At 45.5% G+C, this 24,765-nt stretch overlaps 1 protein-coding gene across 1 annotated transcript in view; it reads left to right on the forward strand.

Moving 5' to 3' along the window:
- Nucleotides 1-24,765, forward strand: part of CFAP61 (cilia and flagella associated protein 61) — a 252,305-nt gene that overhangs the window by 166,023 nt on the left and 61,517 nt on the right. The window contains exons 20-22 of the mRNA XM_081558711.1: nt 1,987-2,085; nt 7,489-7,653; nt 14,452-14,630. Of these exons, the coding sequence (XP_081414837.1) occupies nt 1,987-2,085; nt 7,489-7,653; nt 14,452-14,630 (443 nt within the window). The remainder of the gene's footprint in view (nt 1-1,986; nt 2,086-7,488; nt 7,654-14,451; nt 14,631-24,765) is intronic.

Here is a 24,765-nt window from a genome sequence, read left to right on the forward strand (position 1 = left end):
ACGTGAGTATAAACACGTATTATTATTTGCCTTTTCCGTTAAATGGTAAGAAATCAAAGGCCTACAATTGGTGTGTTTGCAGACTGGCAGCCCTAAGTAGTTGGGGTTAACTGTAACCTTTATGTTATTTGAATGGATTCAAAATTATTATTGTTAGAGGATAGATGTTCTTGGTTTTCTTTGTATCAAATAAGAATATTCGCCTTTAAATGACACACATCCCTAGAGACCTTAGAGCAGACCCTTTCATAATATTTAGCTACTTTTAAATGTCAGGTGCAGTTGAGTTTATTCCATTGCTGGCCGTGTGTGCCCTCACCAAAAGGCTCCGGCTTTTAATGGTCCTTAACAGATTGTCAGCAAATTGATAGCATTTCCACGTTTGGAAATTTTCCAGTTCCCTCCTGGGTAAGGAGGGCAGGTGTTCTTCTCTAACTTGGAGATGGTTTAGTTTTTGGCATTGGTTGGTGTAACGGGAGGGGTGAACCAAGAAGAGATTTTTAGGGAAAAAAAAAATACCTTCCTTGTCCTGCTGAAGGCCAGGAGAAGATCAGCTCACCCAGAAAATGTTGCTGACTCTAGCTGGAGGGTAGATCTGCTCAGCAGGAGAGCTGTAAATATTTCAGGGAGACCTAGAGGGAAGGAGCACTGAGAAGCACCCACTTAACGTGTGTGCTGAGTGGACTGCTCATCACTCCCCAGGCCACTGGTCTCCGGGAAACCTGGGTGAAAGCAACGGGTGCTACTTGGGGTCAGAAGGCAAGGCCTTCATTTCTGGTCCAGCTGCTTCTTACCTTCCTGACCATGAAGAAATTATCTACCATTTCCAACCTTGATTTTCTTCAGTCTGAAATAGAGATAAATGCAAACCTGCCTCCTGCCTCCGGAAGAAATTGTCTTGAAGATTAAGCTCTATGACGGTGCCCATAAGCACACCTTGAGCCCTGGAAAGCCTGATGCAAATAAATATAAGGCAGCTTTGCTCTCGAAAGGAATCCTCCAGCATTCTCTCCTCTGTGATGCTGTGGCCTCCTGATTTTGAGTAGTTACAAACATCTGAAAGTCATAAATCTATTGTTGACTGTGGGAATTAGATGACCTTTGCATCCCTGTCCACAGGTTGGGGTCTTACAGGGCAGTGGAGACCAAGGTTAGATGAGAAGATGCTGGAGCCAAACGACCTGGTTCACATCCTACCTCCAGACTTCCTGGGTGTACTGTCTTGGGCAAATTGCTTTGCCTCCATTCCGCACAATAAAGTCAGGATAGTAATAGTACTGCTTCAAGGACTCGGGGAGGGCCTCGCAGAACCCCTGAGTGCAAGCACTCAGCAAGTTTTCACTGTGGTGGTTAAGGTTCCATGCTGTTTCTCAGAAGTCATTTGAAACTCAAACTTTGCTTGTGTGTGTGTATGTGTGTGTGTGTGTGCATGCTTAGTTGCTCAGTCATGTCCAACTCTTTGTGACCCCATGGACTGTAGCACACCAGGCTCCTCTGTTCATGAGGATTCTCCAAGCAAGAGTACTGGAGTGAGTTGCCATGCCCTCCTCCAGGGAATCTTCCCAACCCAGGTCTCCCGCATTACATGTGGATTCTTTACCACCTGAACCACGAGGGAAGCCCATGAATACTGGAGTGGGTAGCCTATCCCTTCTCCGGGAGATCTTCCCAGCTTTGACTTATACTAAATCTACCTGCTTCCTCCTAATTTGGAGTTTGATTTTGTTTTACTCTGAAAAGCAAATTTTTAAAAATTAATATTCTGCCTTCACAGGCCAGCAGTTTGGGAAGTTCCTGTCATTAGCTGTTCCAACTCCCTCTTTCTCCTTTAAATGGTTAGTTCTGTTGAAAGGTTTTTGCAAAAAGAGTTGCTACCGTCAAAGAAAACAGCAATAATTAGAAGACATGTGAAATAAGGTTTAATTGAATTACAATGAACTTTCACAGAATTGTGCTTTACCTTTTTTTCTTCTTCTTTCTCCTTAGCTCTCATCTGAAGTTCAGTAATCTCACCTTGATTTCAACCTACGGACTCCCAGGAAAAAAACTTCTGGGCAATGAACAAAGGAAATTTTTAGCAAATGAGTATGAATTTCATTTTTAAAAATTTATTTTATATGAGTGTAAAGATGATTTACTATGTTGTGTTAGTTTCAGGTGCACAGCACAGTGATTCATTTATGCATATATCCATTCTTTTTTAGATTCTTTTCCCATATAGTTATTACAGAATATTGAGTAGAATCCCCTGTGCTGTACAGTAGGTCTTTGTTGATTATTTTGTATATAGTAGTATGTATCTGTTAGTCCCAAACTCCCAGTTTATCCTTCCCCTGCTTTTTCATACTGAAGCCTAAATGCCCTCATTTATGTGCTGTCCTTTTTCTGCTAAACAGTAGAAAAGGGAAGTGGTGGGCTTTTCTTGTGGGTTCAGACGCTCTTTAGGAGATGCAAACGCAGGTTCAGAGTGAATGGCAGGGTTGAGAGGATGCTGGCCTGTTCCAGACATCTGGGACGAATCTGAGGACCCAGACACCACCTACACTCAGATTCTGAGTGACACTCCAGGGCAGGGGAGCTTGGTGACCGTGTTTGCATCAGAACAGGCAATCTGCTGGAGGGAGCTAAAGGCTGGGTGCCTCCCTGGAGTGAGGGTCTCAGTCCCACCCAGCCCTCTTCCACCCAAGGTTGATGAAGCAAAGTTCTTTGGAGTTGATCAAGGCAAGCGTCAATGTTTCTGTCCCCGCAGAATCAGTCTTTGACAACATCCTTTCTAGAAAATGCCATTTCATTATCACTCAGCTTCCACTCATTTTAATTTCCTGAGCAAAGCGTGGGTACAGGCATGATTAGGCTCCCTACCTCTCGAAACAATGTCCCAGTTTCTCCAGGAAGGAGGGAGGAAATTGTTCTGGGGTGTGTGGTGGTGGTGTTAATTTTAGATCCATGAAGAAGGATCCTCTTTCCTCTGTGAAAAAGGCTGATTTTGCTGTCAAACGGTGACAAAAACAGCAGCCACCTTGCCAGCAGAACCAGGCTCATTTTGACCCAGTACTTTTAAAACCAGACTACAAACTTAGGGGTTTTGGTAAGGACATCATCAGAGCACCGTCAGAAGGGTCTGGGTTTGGAGCCAGGTCGATGGGGGTTCAGATTCTGCCCCCACCACAAAGGGGACTTCATCTCTCTGCACTTTGAGGGATTTGACTGTGGATCATGCTTGGCTAAACCAGCCTCGCTGGAGTTTTGGGTTAAAATCAGTCTAACGCCAAGTTCTGGCTGAGCGAGGACAGTCAATCTATGCACACCCTTTCTCTCACTTTCTGTCTTTCCAAATGACACAATTCCCAGGAAATACCGATGTTCCCAATCATTGTCTCATGAGGAATGTCATTCAGTCGGCCTGGCCAAGGTTTCCTGTCAGTCTCCAGGCCAGGTGTGTTTCAGAAGAGAACAGAGAGAGAGTGACACTCTGCCAGCCTGATTCTGTGGGGACCTGCGTGTGGCTGGCACTCAGTCACCTGGTGCCTCTGCCCCTGTTCTTTCCCCTTGTCCATGCTATTGGCCCAGTCGCCAGAAAAAGGCTGCAGAAACGTGAATCAGATCATGTCAGCTCACTAGCAGCCAGGAGCTGCTCTGTCCAGCGTGGCACCCGCGAGCCACATGTGGCTGCTTAAGTTTCAATTAATTATGATTCAGGGAGATTAAAGTTCAGCCCTTCAATTACTTGAGCCACTTTTCAAGTGGCCAACTAGCCACATGTAGCTCGTAGCTCTCCTATCAGACAGGCCAGCTACAGAAAGATTCTGTCATCACAGAAAGTTCCAGATGCTCCATCCAGTCTGAAGCCTGTCCTTTTCTGCTGACACCCCTAACCCCCTCTTTTACTATGTTTGCCCTTGTTCTCTCCACTGTAGCCTCACCAGCCTCCTTGATGATTCTCGAACACAAGAGACAAGTCCCCACTTTGGAGGTCTTTGCTCCCTGGTGGCTCAAATGGTAAAGAATCTGCCTGCATTGCAGGAGACCCAGTTTCGAGTCCTAGGTTGGGAGGATCCCTGGAGAAGGGCATAGCAACCCACTCCAGTATTCTTATTTGGAGAATTCCATGGACAGAGGAGCCTGGTGGGCTACAGTCCATGGGGTTGCAGAGTTGGACATGACTGAGTGACATATTTTTCCATGAGACCCACTCTGACCACCCAATTGTCTGCAACCAATTCTGCAGGACACTCCAGTCCTCCTCCTCTGCTCTCTTTCTTACTACTGAAATCCTTGTAAATATACAATTTGCCTTTGAAACAGTTGATTCTGAATCCTTCAGCTATATTGAAAACTCCGCAAGGGCCAGAATTTTTTCCCTGTTTGTTCACTGATGGGTCCCAGTGTCGGGGACGATGTTCGACACTTAGCAGGTGCTCAGTACATTATGTCAAATGGATGATGGTTACCTTCAAAAAGTACCTACCAAAGTCCCCTCCACCAGGGTGTAGACAGGGACTAGATAACACAGCCATATAAGATGCTTCTGGATGGGGACTGGCATGTTATCCTAACCCACAGAAGCTACAAACTGAAACATCAACAGGATGCTGCCTCTCAAATTGTCTTCAGATCACGATGTAGGAAACTTTCTGATCATGGAGTTAAAAAATAGCAAGTGCGCTGACATCTGTAAATCTAATTATTCAAATTCCTCGTGCTAAATATTGAGTTGGCCAAGAAGTTCAATCAGGTTTTTCCATACTAGCTCCTGGAAAAACTTGAAGGAACCTTTTGGTCAACCCAATACAAATTCTGAACTTTTCCATAACCAGTGTTTGGATTTATTATTGCCATTACTATTTTTTGAAGAGCCATGTTTTGTCCCCTGCCCCCAGGCCCCCACACCATCCAGCCTCTGGTGGAAGCGCTGATGACTTACCTGGGATGCAACAGAAAGCGGGGCACTGGGAGGGAGGGGGAACAGGCAGAGGGAGAAAGCCGCTAACTAGACCATCAGCTCTGAGCCACTGAAGGTTAATTATGATGCTCCTTCTTCCGGGAGTGTCACAATAAACCCTCCTGGAAACCTCTGAGGTCCTTTCCGATCCTGTAGGGTTCCAATTCCACGAAATGCAGGTCTTCACCACACTTACATTTATTAATATTCCCCTGGAGTTCGCTCCTAATTTTGCACCTGGGACCTTAGGCTAAGACTTCCGATCTCTGGTTTGAGGTCACTGCAACTTTGAGCTAGCTGGCCACTCTGCTTTTTTACTTTTTTTTTTCCCTCCTCCTTATTACCTGTCTCCAGAATGTTCTATGAGGACAACTTTTCACATTATTTCTGTGTCAGGGTCAAGCTCACTTGAGAAACATGAAGTTTCATTGACCTCCCTTCTTTGGTTTCTTCTCTGTCTCCCAGAGAACCCTAGTGGAGATATTTCTCTGGTCTCCAAGCCTTGAGATGGTCCCTGCCATGTGAGAATCTTAATATTCATTTACTCTGCTTAGGAAATAATTTTACAGGCAGAACACTTACAGCCTCCAGTATCTAGCTTCACCTACCTGATGGGTAAATTAAAGGAGATCCAGAATGGTTGATAATATCCAAAATGGATGGGCATCGCCTGCCCAGTGATGTCCTAAACTGAGAAATGTCATTCTGTGTGGTCACAGGCTGTAAAAGGAAGCATCCCACATTTTCCATGCTTCCTGAGGTTCCCTAAAGCCCCAGTGTTTCTGAGTGCCAGCCTGCTGGACAAAGCTTCAGATTTGAGCTCTGAAATATGAATTCTGAAATTATGAACACTGCTGGCCGACTGTCATTACAAATAACATTCGTCTTAGCCTTTCCCAAATTTCCCCTGAGAACTTTCATCTTTGAGCAGATCCTCATGTGACAAATCCCTGTGCGTTAACGAAATCTAATTTTTTTCCCATCTTGGATGGCTGACAGTACCACTCTATTAGGAATGGATGATGTCCCAAGTAGGAACAGTCCTTCATGTATCTCTTCATGAATGTACGAAATCAATGAAACATCCTGTTTTCCTGTAAAGCTACCAACATGGCTTTTTAAAAAAGGATTTCATCTCACTATCTGTTATTTTCCTGTGACAGGTCAGCCCCCTATTTTCTTTTCTTATTAAGAAGAAATTTTCTTGTTTTTTAAGTATTGTTGCATGGAGAGATACAAAGCCCAGACTCGCTTCTCTTTCACAGGCCCTGTAACAGGGTCTAATGTGTATCCATTACCAGGGTTCTTTTTGTGTGGTGTGAGCAGACTGTACGCATGGATCAAAAAGAAAAAATGTTCTCCCATTACCACTTCAGAATCCTGTTTGCCTCTAAGCAGAGTAAACAGGGTTGTGTATCATTAACATTATCTGGACTAATACTCCTCACATATGCATCCCACTTGACCAGACAGCATCTCTTACATTCTCATGTCCATCCCTCACAACCCTGGAGGTAGGTGAGGAGGGGTCATTATCTCCTGCTCAGAGGTGGAGATGGTGAAGTTCTGAAAAGGGGTGCAGAGTCCCCAGGACCCAGTTTCCTTGGCAACAGAGCCAGGGACACAGACCCTGGCTCAGGGAAGCCTGAGTTTAAACAGACTCTCAGTGTTCTGCTGTCCTGCACTCTCGGTCTTCAGAACAGGGTTATTAAAACGTCCTGTACCTGAGGTCACACCCTCCAGAAGATTCTGGAAACAACCCTTACAGAAATCTAAATAAACCCAAAGCCACAGGAAATCTACTTTTCTCCCATTACAGTGTTGTGTTCATCCTCAAATAGAACCCCGAGAAGCAAACCTGTCCATCCTGGACCTGCTCTTATGGAAGCAGAGGTCCCTATAAATCACCTTTATCGTTAGGAGAAACTCCCCAAAGTCCCCAGGGATTGTACTGGATGCAAACATAATTCCCCAGTCGACACCTTCTCTAAATAAAATGCCTTTTGTTGTTTTGGCATGAATCCATACGTTGATTCTGGAAATGAGTCATTTATCAAAAAACCTTCACAGATGGGCGGGGTTCTCTGTATTCTGGACCTCGACCCTTGCCTTTGGGGATGTTCAGATGTCACTTTCTTCATCCTCATTCACTCTGAGTCTGTGGTCAATATGACAAGATGACAGTTGTCAACACGACAGTTCAACAGCTAAAGTAAATTTACACCGGCCATGCATTGGAAGGAAGAGTATTAGAAATGATTACACACACACACACACACACACACACACACACACGGGCGCGTGTGCACCCTCCCTGGCATGGACCGGCCTACCCCAAGCGAAACAATTTAGCTTTAATAGGAAGATGTCAATTGGTGACTAAATGTCTCACAAGGACAAATCTCCTAGCCTGCCTGGGTCTTGGTAAGTTCTCAGCAAGAGCACGGGCTCGGCCCACCAGGGGCCCTGAACCAGCTCACCAGATGTCTAATTAATGCCCGCTGTCAGCTGCTCAAATGTCACTGATGGAGCCTCTCTCTCTGCAGCCACTGCTATAATGACAGAGATCATGAATTGATGTCACTGTGCTCCTGGGTCAACGTGGTGGTTGCTAAGATGACCGCCATAGACCGAGTAGCCAAGCAGGTCATCGTTTCGAGAGAGAAAGTCGTGCTCTACGACCACCTCATCCTCTGCACCGGACAGCAGTACCAGGGAAGCTCTTGAGGGCCGGGGGAAGCGGGGCAGGGGGATGGGTCACGGGGTGGCTGGGCCCACATCCCAGGGCCAAGAGTGTGCCTCCCACCTGCACGTGTGACTAGAACTGGGTCCTCCTGGAAACCCATTCTAAGAAAGCATTCTTCCCAAGGATAAAAACCTCAGCAAACTGGAGAAATGTCATCCTTGAAGCTGTGGTCCCAAAGTCGAACACTTGCCACTCACCAGAGCAGAATCCAGATGCAGCCTGTCATGCATCTACAGAAAATTAACTTTGCCTCAAGAGCCTACGGCTTTCCTGATGGCTCGGATGGTAAAGAATCCACCTGCAATGCAGGAGACCCGGTCCGATCCCTGGGTCCAAAAGATCCCCTGGAGGAGGGAATGTCAACCCACTCTAGTATCCTTGCCTGGAAAATCCCATGGACAGAGGAGCCTGGAGGGCTGCAGTCCACGGGGTTGCAAAGAGTCAGACACGACTGAGCAACTAGCACTTTCAAGAGCCTAACATTTGGTGATGGTACCAGGCTTGCAAGAAAGTATTTCAGACATGCACACCTTCTGTCACCCTTGTGTCATTGTGTGTCTTGGTTACAAAGCTCTAGGGACTGTGGCTGGTAGCTTACCGGGTGACCATGCTCTCCATCTGGGTTAAATTCTCAAACCCTACTCAAGGAAAATGCACCAGGATGTGACTGAAGCTGAGTTTGAACATTCTCACTCTGCAATGCAGCAGCATTTTGTGCAGAAATAGGGCATCTCTTTGATGGAAAGAGATTTAGATGATGGAGTCTTTTCGTTACATTTCCCCCAAGGAACTGGATAGGCTCCAAGTTGGGTTTATATGGAGTTATCCACCCCTTCCACCACGTCCCACGCAAGCACTGGTCGTATTTTCCTGGTCCTGTCCCAGGCTACCATGGGGATTCACTCATGCTTGAGCTGGTGGTCATGGTGAGGACAGACAGTCCGGCAACCCTGAGCATCACTTACTTCGATCACTGAGCCCCAGTTACTGGTTGAGTGCACCTGGGGCACTTTTGAAATAAACCCAGGCTGGGCCCCGCCCCCAGAGGCTTTGTTTTAATTATTCTGGGGTGAGTGGGACCCAGTCATCAGTATTTTTTTTTGAAGCTCCCAGTTGATTCTTTTTTAAAAAATTAATAAATTTAATTGGAGGATAATTACTTTACAACATTGTGATGGTTTTTGCCATATATCAACATGAATCAGCCACAGGTATACATGTATCCCCCCATCCTGAAGCCCCCTCCCACCTCCCTTCTCACCCCATCCCTCTGTGTTGTCCCAGAGCACCGTCTTTGGGTGCCCTGCTTCACGCATTGAACTTGCACTGATTTGAGGCTGGGTTGGAGAACTATGGACTCTAACATTCTAGAACCTCATCTTACTTTACAGCAGCACTTCTCCAGCTGTCATATGCACACACATCCCCTGTGCATCTCATTAAAATGCAGATGCCAGCAGGTGGTGGGGTGGGGGAGGGTGTGGCTGAGAAACCTCAATTCTGACTTGTTTCCAGGTGAGGCCAAGGCCATCAAGGGAACCCTTCATGGTCCAGCTCCATCAGCCTCTGAGTGATGTCTTTTCTTCCTACCTCTTCCTCCCCTTCTTCTTCTTCTCCTTCTCTTTTTTTAAAGAAATCCAACTCTCAAAGTGTAGAAAAGGAATTTTTTTTTCTGGATGAAGTATAAAGATAAACTAGGTCCTTAAATATTCCTCTTTTTTAAACATGAAGTCAGAAGGAAACACCAAGCACCCCTCTGTGCCCCCCCTCACCTGCCCCTCAGAGCTCCAGCTGCTCCCTGTGACCATGGACTTGGGAAAATGTGAGAGGAGGCCTGGCCAGCTGTCCAGAGTCTCGGGCGTCTGCCCATGTGTGCCCAGCTGCCCCACGGCTTTCGTCTGTGGCACATTAAGCTCTTGCCCTTTTTACACTGGGCAACATGAAATGAAGAAGTGATCAAGAGTGTTCCAATTTAATTTTTCCAGAAGGACATGAAAACTAAAGGTACATAAGCTGATATTTTTTAAAGGCAGCTGAATTCATTGGGAGCTTCCAGCTCTTATTTCTCTCCCTATTTCCTTCTCTTCCACTCTCTCGTGGTTTTGTCCAAATTCTGTGATTTAAAAAAATGCTAACAAACTGATGAAAGTAAGCAAGAAGACTATATGTTATATCTGTTATAAAATATAATTACAAACCTTAACCTCTAATCTGACTTGTAAATGGCACGGATCAGTCTAAAATATCGTGCAATATTTTTGATATCCAGATCCACCACAATTTTTTTTTTTTTAATGAGAAAATCCATCCACAAGCTACACCGTGCTGCAGGGTTTTGCATGAGGAGGGCTAGTCTCTACTTTCAAGCCCTCTCTCCAGGGTCAACCATTCCAAGGCATTTCTGTTATTCAGTCTTCATGGGTTGTTCCCCAGAACTCCCAAAAATGTGTTTGTAGTTTTCCCCTTGATCAGTCGACTTCTGAGATGAAGATTTTTCTGGTTCACATTCAGCACCCTCTAACCCCTCTCCCCCAAACCCCATGTATAGATTGGTTATTTTGATTACTGAGCGCACACTTGTTCTGAAAAAACTGTGTGCAAGAGCTTACCACTGGGGTCCCCGAGCCCCCTCCACGGCTCTTGGCACATCATGCCTACCAAGAGAGGCCTGCCCCCACGCTGGGCTGTGGGTCATCTCAAAAGAGGAAGGATAAACGTGTGTGTCAGCCTGAAGTCAGATGAGTCAGCGTGGCCATGGGAAAACCGTGGCTGGAACTCCCCACAGGGCAATGCTCTGGGGAAGCCAGGAGGCAGGGCAAAGATGGGCAGCCAGAGGGTTAGAGGGAAAAGATAGATACACGAGGCAACAGCAAAAGATGTCAGGCAAATTCACACAGCTGTTAGGAGCAGCAGCAATAGTCACATCCAGCAAAGCAGAATTAACTGGAGAAATGCAAGGATCCCTGTTTCACATATGAGGCAACTGAGGTGCCGTGAGGCTGAGGCCCAAGGTCAGACAAGACAAATTGTCCATGGTCACAGCAGGGTGGCAGATTAGGGGCTAAGGTTAGAGCCCAGGTGGTCTGACTCCAGTTCTTCGTCCTTGCTTATCTCTCTCCTCTCTCACTCTTTCCCTGTCTCCTTCCCCTTCCTTCTTCCCTCTTCCTTCTTCCCCCTTCCTTCCTGCTCTCTCCCATAGTTGTGGTGCAGAGGTTACCCTTGATGGCTTTTAAAAGTTACAACACACAAATTCTGGAACTTAATATTTATAGCTAGAGTCAGATAAACAGGTTGGTTTTGTTTTTTTTTAAGTTTTTTTCTTTTGTTAAAAATATCTGGAGAAAAGCAACTCAGTTCTGGTAAAGTGGCTTCCAGGTATCATCAGGAACCCAGACCCTTCTGTCTTTTGTTATTCTGCCTTTAGAATGTTTTTCTATCCTCAGCATCTTGTGGTGGCTGCTGTGGTTCCAGCCATTTCATGAGCAAGAGGCAGGAAGGAGGAAGGACTAGGGCAAAATGACTTTTCCCACTGCCCTCTTCCCTCCCCCTTCCACCTGATCCCTCATCAAGGATGCCTGCTTTATCTCTCTTGACTTCTTAAGTCATAAGTGGGGAAATGTTCCAACTGGGCCTATGTCCTAGGAATCTGTTACTAAGAAAGAAAGGGAGACAGAATAATGGGTAGGTCACCAGCATCCCCTACTGCTGTGTTAACTTGCTGAGAACAGGGTGGCCAACAGGCTCCCACCAGCAGGTGATGCTCAGTCCTGAATCACTGGGGTAGTTGGGAAGTCCCCTGCTTCTCTCCAGTCACAGTTGAGTGCCAGGTTAGTGGTGGCAGAGAACCTCTGGTTTGGGGAGCTGGTACTGATGGGCTTCTACATCAAATGCCCGCCTATTGAACTTTACTCCCTCCTTTCACTGATGACATCATATGATTTTCCCCCATAGATCCTTTTTGATGTACCTAGTTCTGCTAAACTCTGTGTGGGCAACTTAATTAGCTTGGGGACTTAAAAATTCTAGCTTGAGTTTTGCCTGTTTTGTGACGTGCCGCTGTGAGAATATGAAAATACGTTATCCCTTTAATTTCTAATTCTTTATAGTTGAGAAATGTGCAAAAACAACTCCACGTGCTTCAGTGCACAGAAGAATTATATGGATCTTTAGGTGGCAGTTACATCAGAGGATTGTAGCAAACTGATTTTCATTTTTGACTTATTCCTTTTTTCCGCTCTTTTCTGTGTATGTGTGTGTGTGTTTCATCTGAGCACACACTATCTGGTATGATAAGTTTAAAGTTTTATAAACTGAACGGCTTTCAGTTTGCTCTTCAGCTCTGCCTTTTTCTGCCAAGGGTTTTTCCTGATTTATTAAAGCATGGTTTACTAAACTGATATAATGTTACCCCAATTTCATTTTCTCTTAACTATCAATACAATGCTTGTTGTAGTTCTGATAAATTTTCAAACCTCTAAGGCACAGTATTCCACACTGTGCACTTTAAATTACTCACCAAAGCCCATGGTGGATTGCTTTATACTGACTGTGAACGTGATTAATACCAGAATTTTACTGTGATATTGCTAAATAAATTATATTGCTAATAAGAGATTGTCACCACAATTTTAGTTGTGATGCATACACACATGCCAAGTTGCTTCAGTCGTGTCCGACTCTTTTTGACCCTATGGACTGCAGCCCGCCAGGCTCCTCTGTCCGTGGGGATTCTCCAGGCAAGAATACTGGAGTGGGTTGCCATGCCCTCCTCCAGAGGATCTTCCCTACCCAGGGATCAAACACACATCTCTTACATCTCCTGCATGGGCAGGCAGGTCCTTTACCACTAGCGCCACCTGAGAAGCCCTTTAGTTGTGATAAATGACCATTGTTTATGGCCAGCCTCTTCACAGAGAAAAGACATCCAGGTTTAAAAGTTGATTCTGTTTTTTTGTTCTTTCGTCCCACTTGAGATTGAATTACATACATCACAGTCGTGTAGTCAGACTTCACCATTTCTCTTGAGGAAGGATGTACCAGCAAGCTCTCCAAATGTCATCTGGGGTTTAGTGAAGCCCCACATGCTCAGGCACCAGCAAGCATTCACATCCCCCTCATGGCCAGGGGTTGCCGGTGGTCCTCAGCGGAGGAAGAGCCTCTTTGAAGCCCGCATTGGTCTCTGCAGCCAGTGAACACTTTGCCCTCTGTAGCCGTAGGAGTCTGGCCTCACACCCTTAGGCCTCAGGCCACAAGCGCACAGGATGCTGGCTCCTCTGATAGAAGCCAGGCTGCCTGGGCATCTCGCTGTGTGTTCCAGCCTCATCATCTCCCATAATCTCCACCTGGCCGCCAAATGCTACCCAGCAGGGTAGCGAGGGGGTCACCGGGCACACCCGTCTCACTCTGCCCTTTAACTTGGCTTCCACGACGGCGCTTGTCTGTTTGATTTTCATTTGAACCAAAATAATGAACAAATCAAGAGTCCGCATAAAAAAAAAAAAGACCCATTTCTTGAGAGATGAGATCTGGCCAACCAGAACCCTGAGACTATCCTGGCAGTGACTGGATGGAGCTGAGTCAAGGTTGAACACTCTGGCTAGGGTCCGGGCCATCCAGCTCATCACAGCACCCTGGACAACGAGGACCAGAGCCAGCCAGCATCCATGATCGTGTTGGTGCTGTTCCTTTTCCTACGGCAGAGGAAAGCATCCGTCTTCACTCGTGTCCGTGTCCAAAGTCAGGGAACGGGAGTTATACTAGAAGGGCTCTGCGCTGAGTGGGAGAGAGAGAGAGGAAGAGGCTGGGGAGGAATACTTCTTTGCAAAAGTGAGAGAGAAGCCAATAATTTTCACAAGTAAGTGGTAGCCCACTTCCCTCATTTGGTGCCTCAACCCTCTGTGCACTTGAATTTCAATCCCTGATACAGTCGCTTCCATGCAGATTTTTTTTTACCAAAAATGGCCACATCAAACGCAGGTCCACGGACTCTTCCATGGCCCCGTCCCTCCTATGGGAGCAGGTGGACCCTGGTTTCCCTTCCCTTGACCCTGGCCAGACCTTCGTGATGAGCTCTGTGACAACCTGGCAGGAGAGCCCCTGCTGTGCTCCCCAGGACCAGGTTAGAGAAGACCGTGAGCCCTCTGGACTGCTGACCTCTCCCAGGACGTGCGCTCCAGAACCCAGCCACCCAGTCGTGAGGAAGCTCAAGCCACATGGTGTTCACATGGCATCAAGTCCCCCGCCCCAGGTGGGACCAACCTCTTGACACAGGCTGATAATGATTTGTCATCTGTTTAAACACCCACCCTGTCTTCTTGGGGAAAGAAAAAGGCTTAAGCTCATCTCCAGGTGATTCCGGCCCCTGGCCGTCAAGTCCCCACCCCCAGCCTTTAGGTCTTCCCAGCTGAGGTCTCCAAAGAGACCTACTGTCCCCCACCTTGCCCTGTCTGCATGGCTGACCTCTGGAACCTGGGAGCCTCCTGATGGTTTCTCACGACTGAGCTTCGGAATAATTTGTTACGTGGCATCAAGATGACCAGGGCAGTTCCTTTTGAGAATTAGCTCCAAGTGACCATTTCACCCGTCTGGTTTTTGTTTTGTTTTATTGTTTTTTAAATTAAACCCTGATTCTATCTGGAGACAGAAAAAGGCACACCTGTACTGGGCATTGCTTTGTTTATGTGAATCAGTCAGTCAATGAATTAATTACTGTTTGAACGCTTCACCTGTTACCACCGAAATAAGAATCTCTTTGTAATGCACCTCAGGTCCCATGCCCGACGGAGGTGGATATTAGCCTCCAACCGACCAACAGAGAGGTTTCAAACAGCTGCCTGCGGCGGTACACCGGCCTGATTCCCTGCAATCATTTCACCCTCAACGATGAGGAGGATTGCCTGAGGGCCCTGGCCTGGATCAAGAACAACTCCATCACGGCCGAAGGTAAGGATGCTGGTTCCTGTGCATCTTTTCAGAACAGCGTTTTCTTTCCATAATGAGTCTTATTCTTCGTCTAGTTCCAGTGTATAATTAGTGCCTAATTAATTCCAACCAAATCATTCATCTGTCATGCTTTGTTTTCCAGATTAATTTACAACTTGTTGTCATTTTTGGATACCCAGCATGTTTGCCGGGGGAAAGAAAAGGGCTGGAGATAGTTTAATTATCTATAATTATTTTATTACAAGAAATGAATATCCGAAGAGCAAAGCATGGCTAAAATCATTAACTAATTAAAGAATAATTTAATAAGCAAACATGTTTAGCAATTATATGGAAAATATGTCTCCTTTTGTGAGGCTGAAAAGACCTCGGAAGAAAAAGAAAGGTCTGAGTCGTAAGGGCTCTTTTCTCTCGCCACCCATTGTCTCTTTCGTGGTTGCCCGCGCAGTCGTTCCCACAGACGTGCACAGTCGAGTCGCCTGCCACTTTCTGCATCCAAATGAGAGGGGAAAGCATTTGTACAAATGCCTCTGCCACTCAGAAGTGTCTTCTTAAGTGTCTTCCTCTCTCCCGCTTGGGTTCATGGAAATTGTTCATCTAATAGAATAACCAGGACAGGGCCTGGCTGCCGGTTTGTCTTGAATTGAAACCCGAGAGTCCACTTTTAGAGGTGACTTTCTGCAGCCTCTTCATTTTACTGAAAGCACAGGGAGGATCAGGGTCTTGATCAGGTTATAAACTACCTGCAATGGGCTGGTCTTCTAACCCAGGCCTTCGATTCGGTCCAGGGATCGAAGGATCACTAAGTGACTGTGACTGGAGTATGGGGAATCAGTATATATACAATCAAACATCTTAATCTATGTAATGTGTTTATTTAAATATAATTTCATCGTGATAGTTATTGTAATTAATGTCAGTTATTATGACTAACAATTAGAACCCACCTGCCATTGCAGGAGATGTAAGTGACACAGGTTTGATCCCTGGCTCGGGAAGATCCCCTGGAGGAGGGCATGGCAACCCACTCCAGTATTCTTGCGTGGAAAATCCCATGGACAGAGGAGTCTGATGGGCTACAGTCCATGGGGTCGCAAAGAGTCGGGCACAACTGAGCAACTTAGCACAGCGCATTGTAAATTAATGTTAGTTATTATAATCAATGTTAGTTATTATAATTAATATATTAAAATTACATACCTTCTTCTAATTTTTCATAGTTTTCAGAACCCTGCCTTTATCCATGTAATCTGTGACATCGTTGTCTTTGTTGTTTAGTTGCTCAGTCATGTCCAACTCCTTGCGACACCATGGACTATAGCCTGCCAGGCTCCTCTGTCGATGGGAATTCTCTAGGCAAGAATACTGGAGTGGGTAGCCATTCCCTTCTCCGGGGATCTTCTGACCCAGAGATAGACCCAGGTTTCCTGCATTGCAGTCTGATTCTTTACCAGTTGAGCCACCAGGGACCCATTTCGTCAAGTCCAGACCTCAAAATGTAACTTAAACTTGCTGAAAACACAAAAACCAGTGGTTCAATACAAAATATGATTATGTCTTAGGACTGTGCTCAGTCCTGTTACAATGTAATATTTTAATCGAACCGTTGGCTGTTTTGAGAGTTAGGATTCAGGAGTCTTTTGACCAAGAAAAGGGCCTTTGCATGTGGCAATGCAAGTTATTTTGTTTTTTTTTAGCTTCTTTCTACTCTGTAGACCTATTAAGCCTCCTCTTGACCATATTGCCCTATCAATGACCACCAGTTGAACAGGAATGGTGATTGTGGACTTTCTTGTCTCGTTCCTATCTTAGGTAGAAAAGTTCCTACTTCACTTTCATCTAAAAGTATGTCTTTTAGATGTTTCTAGTTTTTAGTCACAAATAACTGCTGAATTTTATCAAATGCTTTTTTCTGCATCTATTGAGGTGATAAATATTTTTTTCTCCTTTATCCATTAATTTGGTGAGTTACCTTAATTGATTTTTAAGTGTTGAACTAACTTTGCATCTTGGAATAATTCTTACTGGGTCGAGATGAAAATTCCTATATCCTTATTCCTGGGATCAGAATGCTAACATATTTAGAAGAATTTTTATGCCTGTGGTCATGAGGGGTACTGGTGTACAATATTCTACAATGCAAGTTCTTAACTCTGAATGCTTATGGCAGAGTACTTAGAAATTCCAAAGCAAAAAGTTCTTGGCTTTCAAATGGGGGAGGAGCATCCATGCTATTGCGTTGCCTTAACTAGTGGTCAAAGATGGTGACATTTTGGTACCCACTTAAAGGGAAATAAATGGTTTTGCAAGATTTAAGAATGTCTCCCATTAGCCATTGCATAAAACTCATTCATGCCTGTTTTTGTCTAATGAATGAACAGGTTAGGAAGTTGGGAGACTTTAGCTTCCTATCTTAAAAGTAGGCTGCTTTCCAGGTCCATTGCATAATGATACCCCTGGGGCATCTCCCAAGTGGGTCGTCTAAACAGTCAGAGGCCTGGCCCAGGCTCTGGAAGGCATCTGAGAAACCGATCCAGCCAAGTTCATTCAACTTAGGCTAGTGACCCTTTTCAGAGGACTCTAAGAGAAGTTGGGAAGAAAAATGTTAACCTCCCGCCTTGAGGAAGCGCTTTCTCTTCGTTGTTTTTCCATAATTAGAGTCCTATTCAGATGAATTCAATTAGTCCCATTCCAGATATCTTCCTCACATGGGCTGCTGTGAGGAGCAAACAAGATTAATAAGCTATTTCATGTCCAACTCAGGGTCATGTCTCTTACGTGGTAAGAGTCCAGTCACATAGGCTGTCATTAGCCTTGTTACCACCACTACTGCTGTGCGATGGGGTTGTTGCTGTGCACGAAAGTTCCCTGGCTGTACATCTCAGCCCCTCCGTCCTGCTGATGGTGCAGTCTAGCACGGTCTCTACACAAAAGATAGGGATCCGTGTACACCAGGCACCAGTCTGGTTGTAGAGGGGCACCATGGCCTTCATGGGAGCCCAGGAGAATGTGAAGTTTGGAAGCAGCTTTCCCAAGGAGAGAGGATTTGAGCTCAGCCTTAAAGGAGGGCAGGATAAGCAAAGGAAGAGAGAGGTTGGGGACGTCTGACTTGTCTCCAAAGCCCGTGGCCCAACAACTTGGGTCGGGCAGACTCTGTGTAGGGCAGCAATGAGATGGGAAAGTGGAGGGGTGAGGGGGGAACCTCAGTGTCCAGCCAAGTCCAGGTTTAACTGGTTACTTTTTAGAGGTTGGGGGTCCCAAGGGTGATGCTGTGCATGCAACAGCACTGCAGAAAGGTGAACCCCCATCTCTGGCACCCACTTCAGGGTGAATTGGGGCTGGAGGTGGGGGCCACCATGCTGGCGGAAAGGGCTGGAAGCAGCCACCTTTGATCCATTTGGTGGTCCTGTTGGCATAGGACCGCGTCTAGCTTATTTCCACATCAGTGATGGGCCGATGGTGTTTGAAGCAGGAAACTAGAAGTTGGCACTCCATGAAAACGAGGAGCAGAGCTTTGTTCCCGCATCCATTACCGTCTCTCCGCCTGTCAGCTCTCGGTTCCTAATTACACCAGAAAGAATGTGGACGTTTTTCATCAGAGTTAGCTTTTGCTCCTTCCGTGCTAATTCTCCTTTTTCTCAGTAGTTCAGGGTGGGGTTGGAGGGAGGGGGGAACCAAGAGGGCACCGAGCATAGGGCCCTTCTGCCAAGAGCCTGAGGAAAAAATCTCCTGTGTCTCATGGGCGGGGATTGAGTCAAATGTCCACCCAAGAATCACAGCCTGAATCCTGGGACAGTCCAGGCCCAACTTGAAGCCTAGGGACTCAAGAAGAGGGGCTTGTTCTGAGGATGGTGGAGGGATTGTTCTAGAAGGACAGATGGATTCTAGGTAGCAGAAACAATGAATTTTTTTTTTTTTTAACTAAGGGGAAGTTAGCTTTCCTCTGAATTTCTGCCCTTTGGAAATGCACAAACATCTCCCCCAAAGCATCACCAGTCTCCCCCCTCCCACCCCCGGCTGTTTTATCCTGCCTCCCTCTGCTTCCAAAGGAGAAACAGTTGTTCTGTGATGGAATGAGTCCAGTCTGAAGGAAATTGTTTTGGGGGCTCTGGAGTTGGATGGGTTTATAGATGTAAATTATCCTAAACTATTAGAACTGCTCCAGCATCCTGGAGAAGAGCTGACATCACCGGCTTTCAACAGCAAACAAAACCCGGAGGGTTTAGCTGGCAGGGTGGGGGTTCAGATAGAACCCAGCAACCTAATACATTATAACAGTTTATGGCATTAATTGAAACTAATTGAAATTCAACTGCTATTACCTCTGTACTTTCCATGAAAATGAAAAGTAGGATGAAAGTAAAGTACAAAAAAATCCACCGCCTTAATGGCCCGAAATGGATCAATTATTTTCATCTTTAGCTAAATACAATTTACTGCCTTATTAAAAGCATGTTTGTAAGAAAAGTATAACATTAAAATTCCAGTGCATGAATCACCGAACAAAGCCCTTGTTATGCTATATCTAATATATTCTTCCTTTTTCATTTGGCAGAGCAACATGGGACAGGTCAGGCTTGGGTCATGGAAATCTTATGCTTTAACTTATGAAAAATAAAAAGTGTATTCTCTGGTCTATTCACAGACATAAAGTGTTTTTTAAGTGTTTATTTCATAATTTATAAATATTCTTTGATATCTATGAAAATTCTTTCATTATCTAGTTATTTCCAAAAGTTAATTATACAGATAAAATGCCAATTGGAGGGGGTTTTTTAGGAATGTGTTATATCAGTTCAGTTCAGTCGCTCAGTCATGTCCGACTCTTTGCAACCCCATGGACTGTAGCACGCCAGGTTTTCCTGTCCATCACCAATTCCTGGAGCTTGCTCAAACTCATGTCCATCGAGGCAGTGATGCCATCCAACCATCTCATCTTCTGTTGTCCCCTTCTCCTCCCGCCTTCAGTCTTTCCCAGCATCAGGGTCTATTCCAATGAGTCAGTTCTTCACATCAGGTGGCCAAAGTATTGGAGTTTCAGCTTCAGCTTCAGTCCTTCCAATGAATATTCAGGACTGATTTCCTTCAGGATGGACTGGTTTGATCTCCTTGCAGTCCAAGGGACCCTCAAGAGTCTTCTCCAACACCACAGTAGTCAAATATATATATACATATATATGTATGTATTTAGAACATGTTATATATCCATCTGCAAATACAGTGTAGTGGTGTGAGCGTGCGTGTGTGCTAATTTGCTTCAGTTGTGTCCGACTCTTTTCGACCCCACAGACTATAAGCCACCAGACTTCTCTGTCCATGGGGTTCTCCAGGCAAGAATGCTGGAGTGGGTTGCCATGCCCTCCTGGTTCTCAAATCAGACCTGGCAGGTCTGAATCCTGCTGAATCATTTACGGCTGTGTGACCTGGAGCTCGTCACTTAACCTCTCTGTGCTCAGTTTTCTAGAGAGCGTAATTAAACTTTTCTCCTGGGACTGTTCTGATCATAACCATTCTGTTTCTTTTGATGTGGAAAAGGAACTATAATTCTTCATCAAAATACAATGGAATATGTAAATATACACGCATAGAAGTCATTTAATGTACAGAAATTAATGTGTAACTCTTGTTTCCTCTGGTCTTAAAAATACATTTACTACAAAGAAAAATTCTTATTACTATTTGTGTGCATAATTCCTAAATTTATCTCCTATCCTCTTGAGAGGTGATTTCCTGACCAGAACGTCACACCAGAAATTCCTTCCCTATTCTTCTTTCCAAGGGATGGCTTTCTTCCTGGAGAATCCTCCCATCTCTGTATCTTGGGTGCATTTGCCTTGTTTTGCTGGTCACACAGTCAGAGTTGCTCATGTGTTCATTTACAGCGTCAAACAAGAGAGTAGCAAAAACATCACCTCTCCATTCATGCCAACATTTCAAACAGCAGGTCTTAGTGCTTTTTCAGCCTCAGGTGGAGAAGTGACAGCTCACTGGAGGGGTGATAGGAGTCACCATGTCCCCTCCTCCTCCCTAGCTGGGCTGTCACCACCATGGGAAGCCCCTCTTACCTTTGGAAGCTCCCTTGCACATTCGGTCCCAAAGGTTGCTGCAGGTGGGCATGAGAGAGAGACTGGGTGCTGTTTCCAGCCAACTTTAATTACAGGGGCTTTCCAGGGTTGTCTTTTTTTTTTTTTTTTTTTTACTACCCCTCTGTCCCCCTTACCCCGCCTCCTGATTCAGCTCTGTAATCTCCCTAATGCATAATTTATCCCCTAAAAGGGACAACAGAGATCAGCCTCCCATGAAAACTGCTGCAGTTCTATTCCGTCACCCTTCCTTGAAAATCAACCCAGTCTGTTCTAACCATCGGTTACCATTTGCCATTTCCAAGTAGGACCGCCTGCCATTTCTCCGTCAGCCATCAGTTCAAGTTCAAAGACTGGTTGTTTCTTATCTATTAAATAAACTGAGCTGCAAAGAAGATAATGAGTGGATCTCGTAGCATACAACTGATATCCAGGGGGACATCCTAAGCTTTTCCACTCTGTTTCTTCCGTACATGCAGGGGAACTTCCAAAGAACATACACGAATGCATCTCCTTCTAAATATTTGCAAACACTGTGAGTTACACAGCACCGAAGTGGTAGAACTGCAGGAGCTGGATGAATCTTTAATGACCTGGAGTTGTCTGACCTCTGAAGCCTGCTGTAGATGACAGATGCTGGGGGTACCACATACCCTGGGGCTGCTTCCCACCCCACCCCAACAGCCATCAGGATGTTCTGCACCAGGGGGACCCCAGCCACCCCGCCTGGCCCTCTCAGGCTCGGACACACTGGCAGACTCAGTGTCGCCCTTACAAAGCCCTTTTCATTGCTGTTATTCATGGCCCAGTTCCCCCACCCCATCTCCCACCCCACAACCGCTTTATTTCACCTACATTTATTTGTTTCTTTATTTGGCCACTCCATGAGGCATGAGGGCTTCCCAGGTGGTGCTAGTAGTAAAGAACCTGCCTGCCAATGCAGGAGGTGTAAAAGACATGGGTTCGATCCCTGGGTCGGAAAGATCCCCGGGAGGGCGGCATGGCAACCCACTACAGTATTCTTGCCTGGAGAATCCCGTGGACAGAGGAGCTGGCAGGTTATAGTCCATGGGGTTGGAAAGAGTCGGACACGACTGAAGAGACTTAACACACACACATGCATGCAGCACGATTTCCTCTACCAGGCATAGAACCCGCACCCTCTGCTATATAAGCAGTGTCTTAACCACTGAACTTCCAGGCAAGTCCCTCATTCACCTACTTTTAAACGCTTTCTTGCTTCTAACTCAGCCAGAGATGATAAAATCTATTTCACTCCGTCCCCTCCCTTTCTTTCTCCAATTCTTTCCCCCTCCATCTTCCCTCCCTGATCCAGCCCCAGATCCACCCAACAGTCTGTAGCACGATAGTCACACAAGGGGCTCACCTCCCTGGAAAATATCCCTGGTCCTGGGTTTAAATGAGAACCAACACAATAGGAGTGTTACTCTATACTGTTGTGTTGGAGGCACATACGATTTGGGTTACATTTAGAACTGGGTAGGATTTTGTGGGCTGGAAGGGAAACCTGGGAGCCAGATCTAACATGTTTCTGTCTTACAGATCTCAAGTATACAATCCATCCTGTGGCTGGGTCAGTCTTGTAGTGCCAACTTCGTAGTGAACAGCAGGTAGAAGTACATAGTAGGAAAACCTGGCCAGAGTGAGGGTGTCCTACAGTAAACATTGAGAGGACCCAAAAGGAATGCTTAGTTAGTCAGCAAGCTGATAAAGCCTAAACACTCTTCCATGCATCTGGCCAGGAAGCATATTGTCCTACCTATTGTTGGGAGGCTCTGCGTGCAGCCCCAAGGTGGGCAGGGTGAGCCTGAAGTCCACTCCTGGGTAAGTGATGCAAAGAAGGCAGGTAGAAACAATTTGGATCCTTGGAAGCCTCACCTGGCTGGAGGCTGGATCCTCTACTGGGGCCCAGACATGACCACGGCCACAGCCCAGCCCAGGAGGGCTTTAAGAGCCCTAGTTCCAGGACTTCCCTGGTGGTCCTCCTAGTTTGAGACTCCTAGTTTTCCACTGCAAGGAGTGTAGGTTCAACCCTTTGTCAGGAAACTAAGAGCCTACATGCCATGTGGCATGGCCAAAAGAGGAAAAAGAAATATGTGGTTTTTAAAAAGTTCTAGTTCCACCTCATCCATGCAAGTAAAATTATTCTGATAAATATAAGCAATCATATTTTTTACCTAGATTGATTTGTCCTGAAATCAATACATTAACAATCAAACTCTTTATCTGCTGGATTTTTTTCCTGGGGATTCCCCAAAATATAAGACTTTGCTTCTCCTATGAATTGTCTTCATACTTATATTTTTACTGTTAGCTTATGAAAAAGTTACAGGCATTTGCCTGAAGCCAATGTTATTGATAACAATTCTGTTATTGTTACTGATAGTAATAATAATAAGGGCTTGTGTATTAAAAATGCCTACCTTTGGGCCTGATATATCAAAGTCATGAGATAAACAGGAGTTGAATCTAAAAAGTTTTTGCAAAGTAAAAGTAGGAAATGATGCAGAAATAAGTCACAACTGCACGAAGATAACGGAAAGAATAATCCACTCCCCGCCTCCCACCCTGGAGTAGGAATGCTTAAAAGCTGAAGGACTGAACTGGCAAAGAGTAACAGGCTGACTTCATAACATCGGGTTTTGTGATATTCATGGAGGGATGTGATTTGACCTGTGACTTGTTATCTAGGTAGTAGAAAACTATAATGGAATTCTACTCTGTTTTGTGGGATGGGACAATGTAAGTAAATGATCAGTAAAACATGTTTAGATGAAAATTTTAGATGACATCACATAGGCCTCACGTAGGCACAGGCACACACAGAGCACTGTGCCCAATGTAACTATGATTTTGGAATGTTATTCAATGAATACACACACATACACAACCCTGCTGTGGACAGAGTGTGCTTCACCCCCTTGGGCATGGGTTTGGCCACTTGACTTGCTTTGGTCAAGGGAACGTTAGTGGCTGTTGCCAGGAGAGCCTTGGAAAGTGCCTGAGCAGTCATGCCTGCCCTCCTGCACAGCTCCCAAAAGAGAATATGCCTCAGGTTGCTATTGGTCCAAAGAGGCTGAGAGAGGGATGGTGGTACTGACTTGACCCCAACCATAGCTTGGAGCCATAGCAGCCAACATTTGTCAGCCTGCAAACCTGTGAGCTGACCTACCACAGGCTTATTGTTTTTTTGGCATTGAGTTTGAGGGTAGCTTGTTACACAGCATTATTGTGACAATAGCTGGCAGTTACAATAACCAAAGTCTCATGTTTGGGGGAAGTGTTTTGAATTATATTAAAAGACAAACTGAAAGATCACTATTTAGAAGTTAGCATATATATACATGTAGACATCTAATTTAAATACAAGAGGTTTTATGAAACGTATTATCTTTTGAAGTCCTCAGACTCTCCAACTGCCTACAATCTGTGGACAACCCTAGCTAAACATACAGCCCTCTAATGACCCCAGCAGCCTGGCATTGATGAGACTTCTGTGAGCCTGTAATGAAAAAGCAGAATAGTTGCTAAAAGCACACATGAAGGGGAAACTGGAAAAATATGAAACTTTGAGTTGCATGGGGCCTAAACGCTTAATCTGTTTCACAGAAAGTGAACGTTGTTTTCACATGCATATTTGAAAGAAGGGACAGAGGACCTCAAATTTGGACAATGTGAGGTTCAAGTTTTGGCTCTCCTGGTGGGCTACTTCTTTGTTGTGTCAGACCTCCAGGAGTCACGTTTTGCAGCAGGTGGGTACCTCAATAATTTAAACAAAACGTTGGCTCTTTCAGCCAAGGAAAATGCAGCTTACCCAGGAACGTCACACTAGTGAGTCTGAACGGGGAGGCAGTCAGAGCCCCCAGATCAGAATGTCCTAGGGAAGGCAGGGAGGAGGGGCCATGCCCCTGGCTTCTTTCCCCCTTGGCCATCTGTGTTTGAGAAAAGGAAGTAGGGGAGGACTTCCCAGAAGCTCTGAAAAACGCCTGAAAGCAATTCCAGTTCCTTTTCTTCTAGGCAAGTAAGATAAG

Source organism: Giraffa tippelskirchi, chromosome 13 (assembly GCF_054371585.1).
Source record: "Giraffa tippelskirchi isolate mGirTip1 chromosome 13, T2T-mGirTip1v1.2.pri, whole genome shotgun sequence".
NCBI classification, from domain to species: Eukaryota; Metazoa; Chordata; class Mammalia; order Artiodactyla; family Giraffidae; genus Giraffa; species Giraffa tippelskirchi.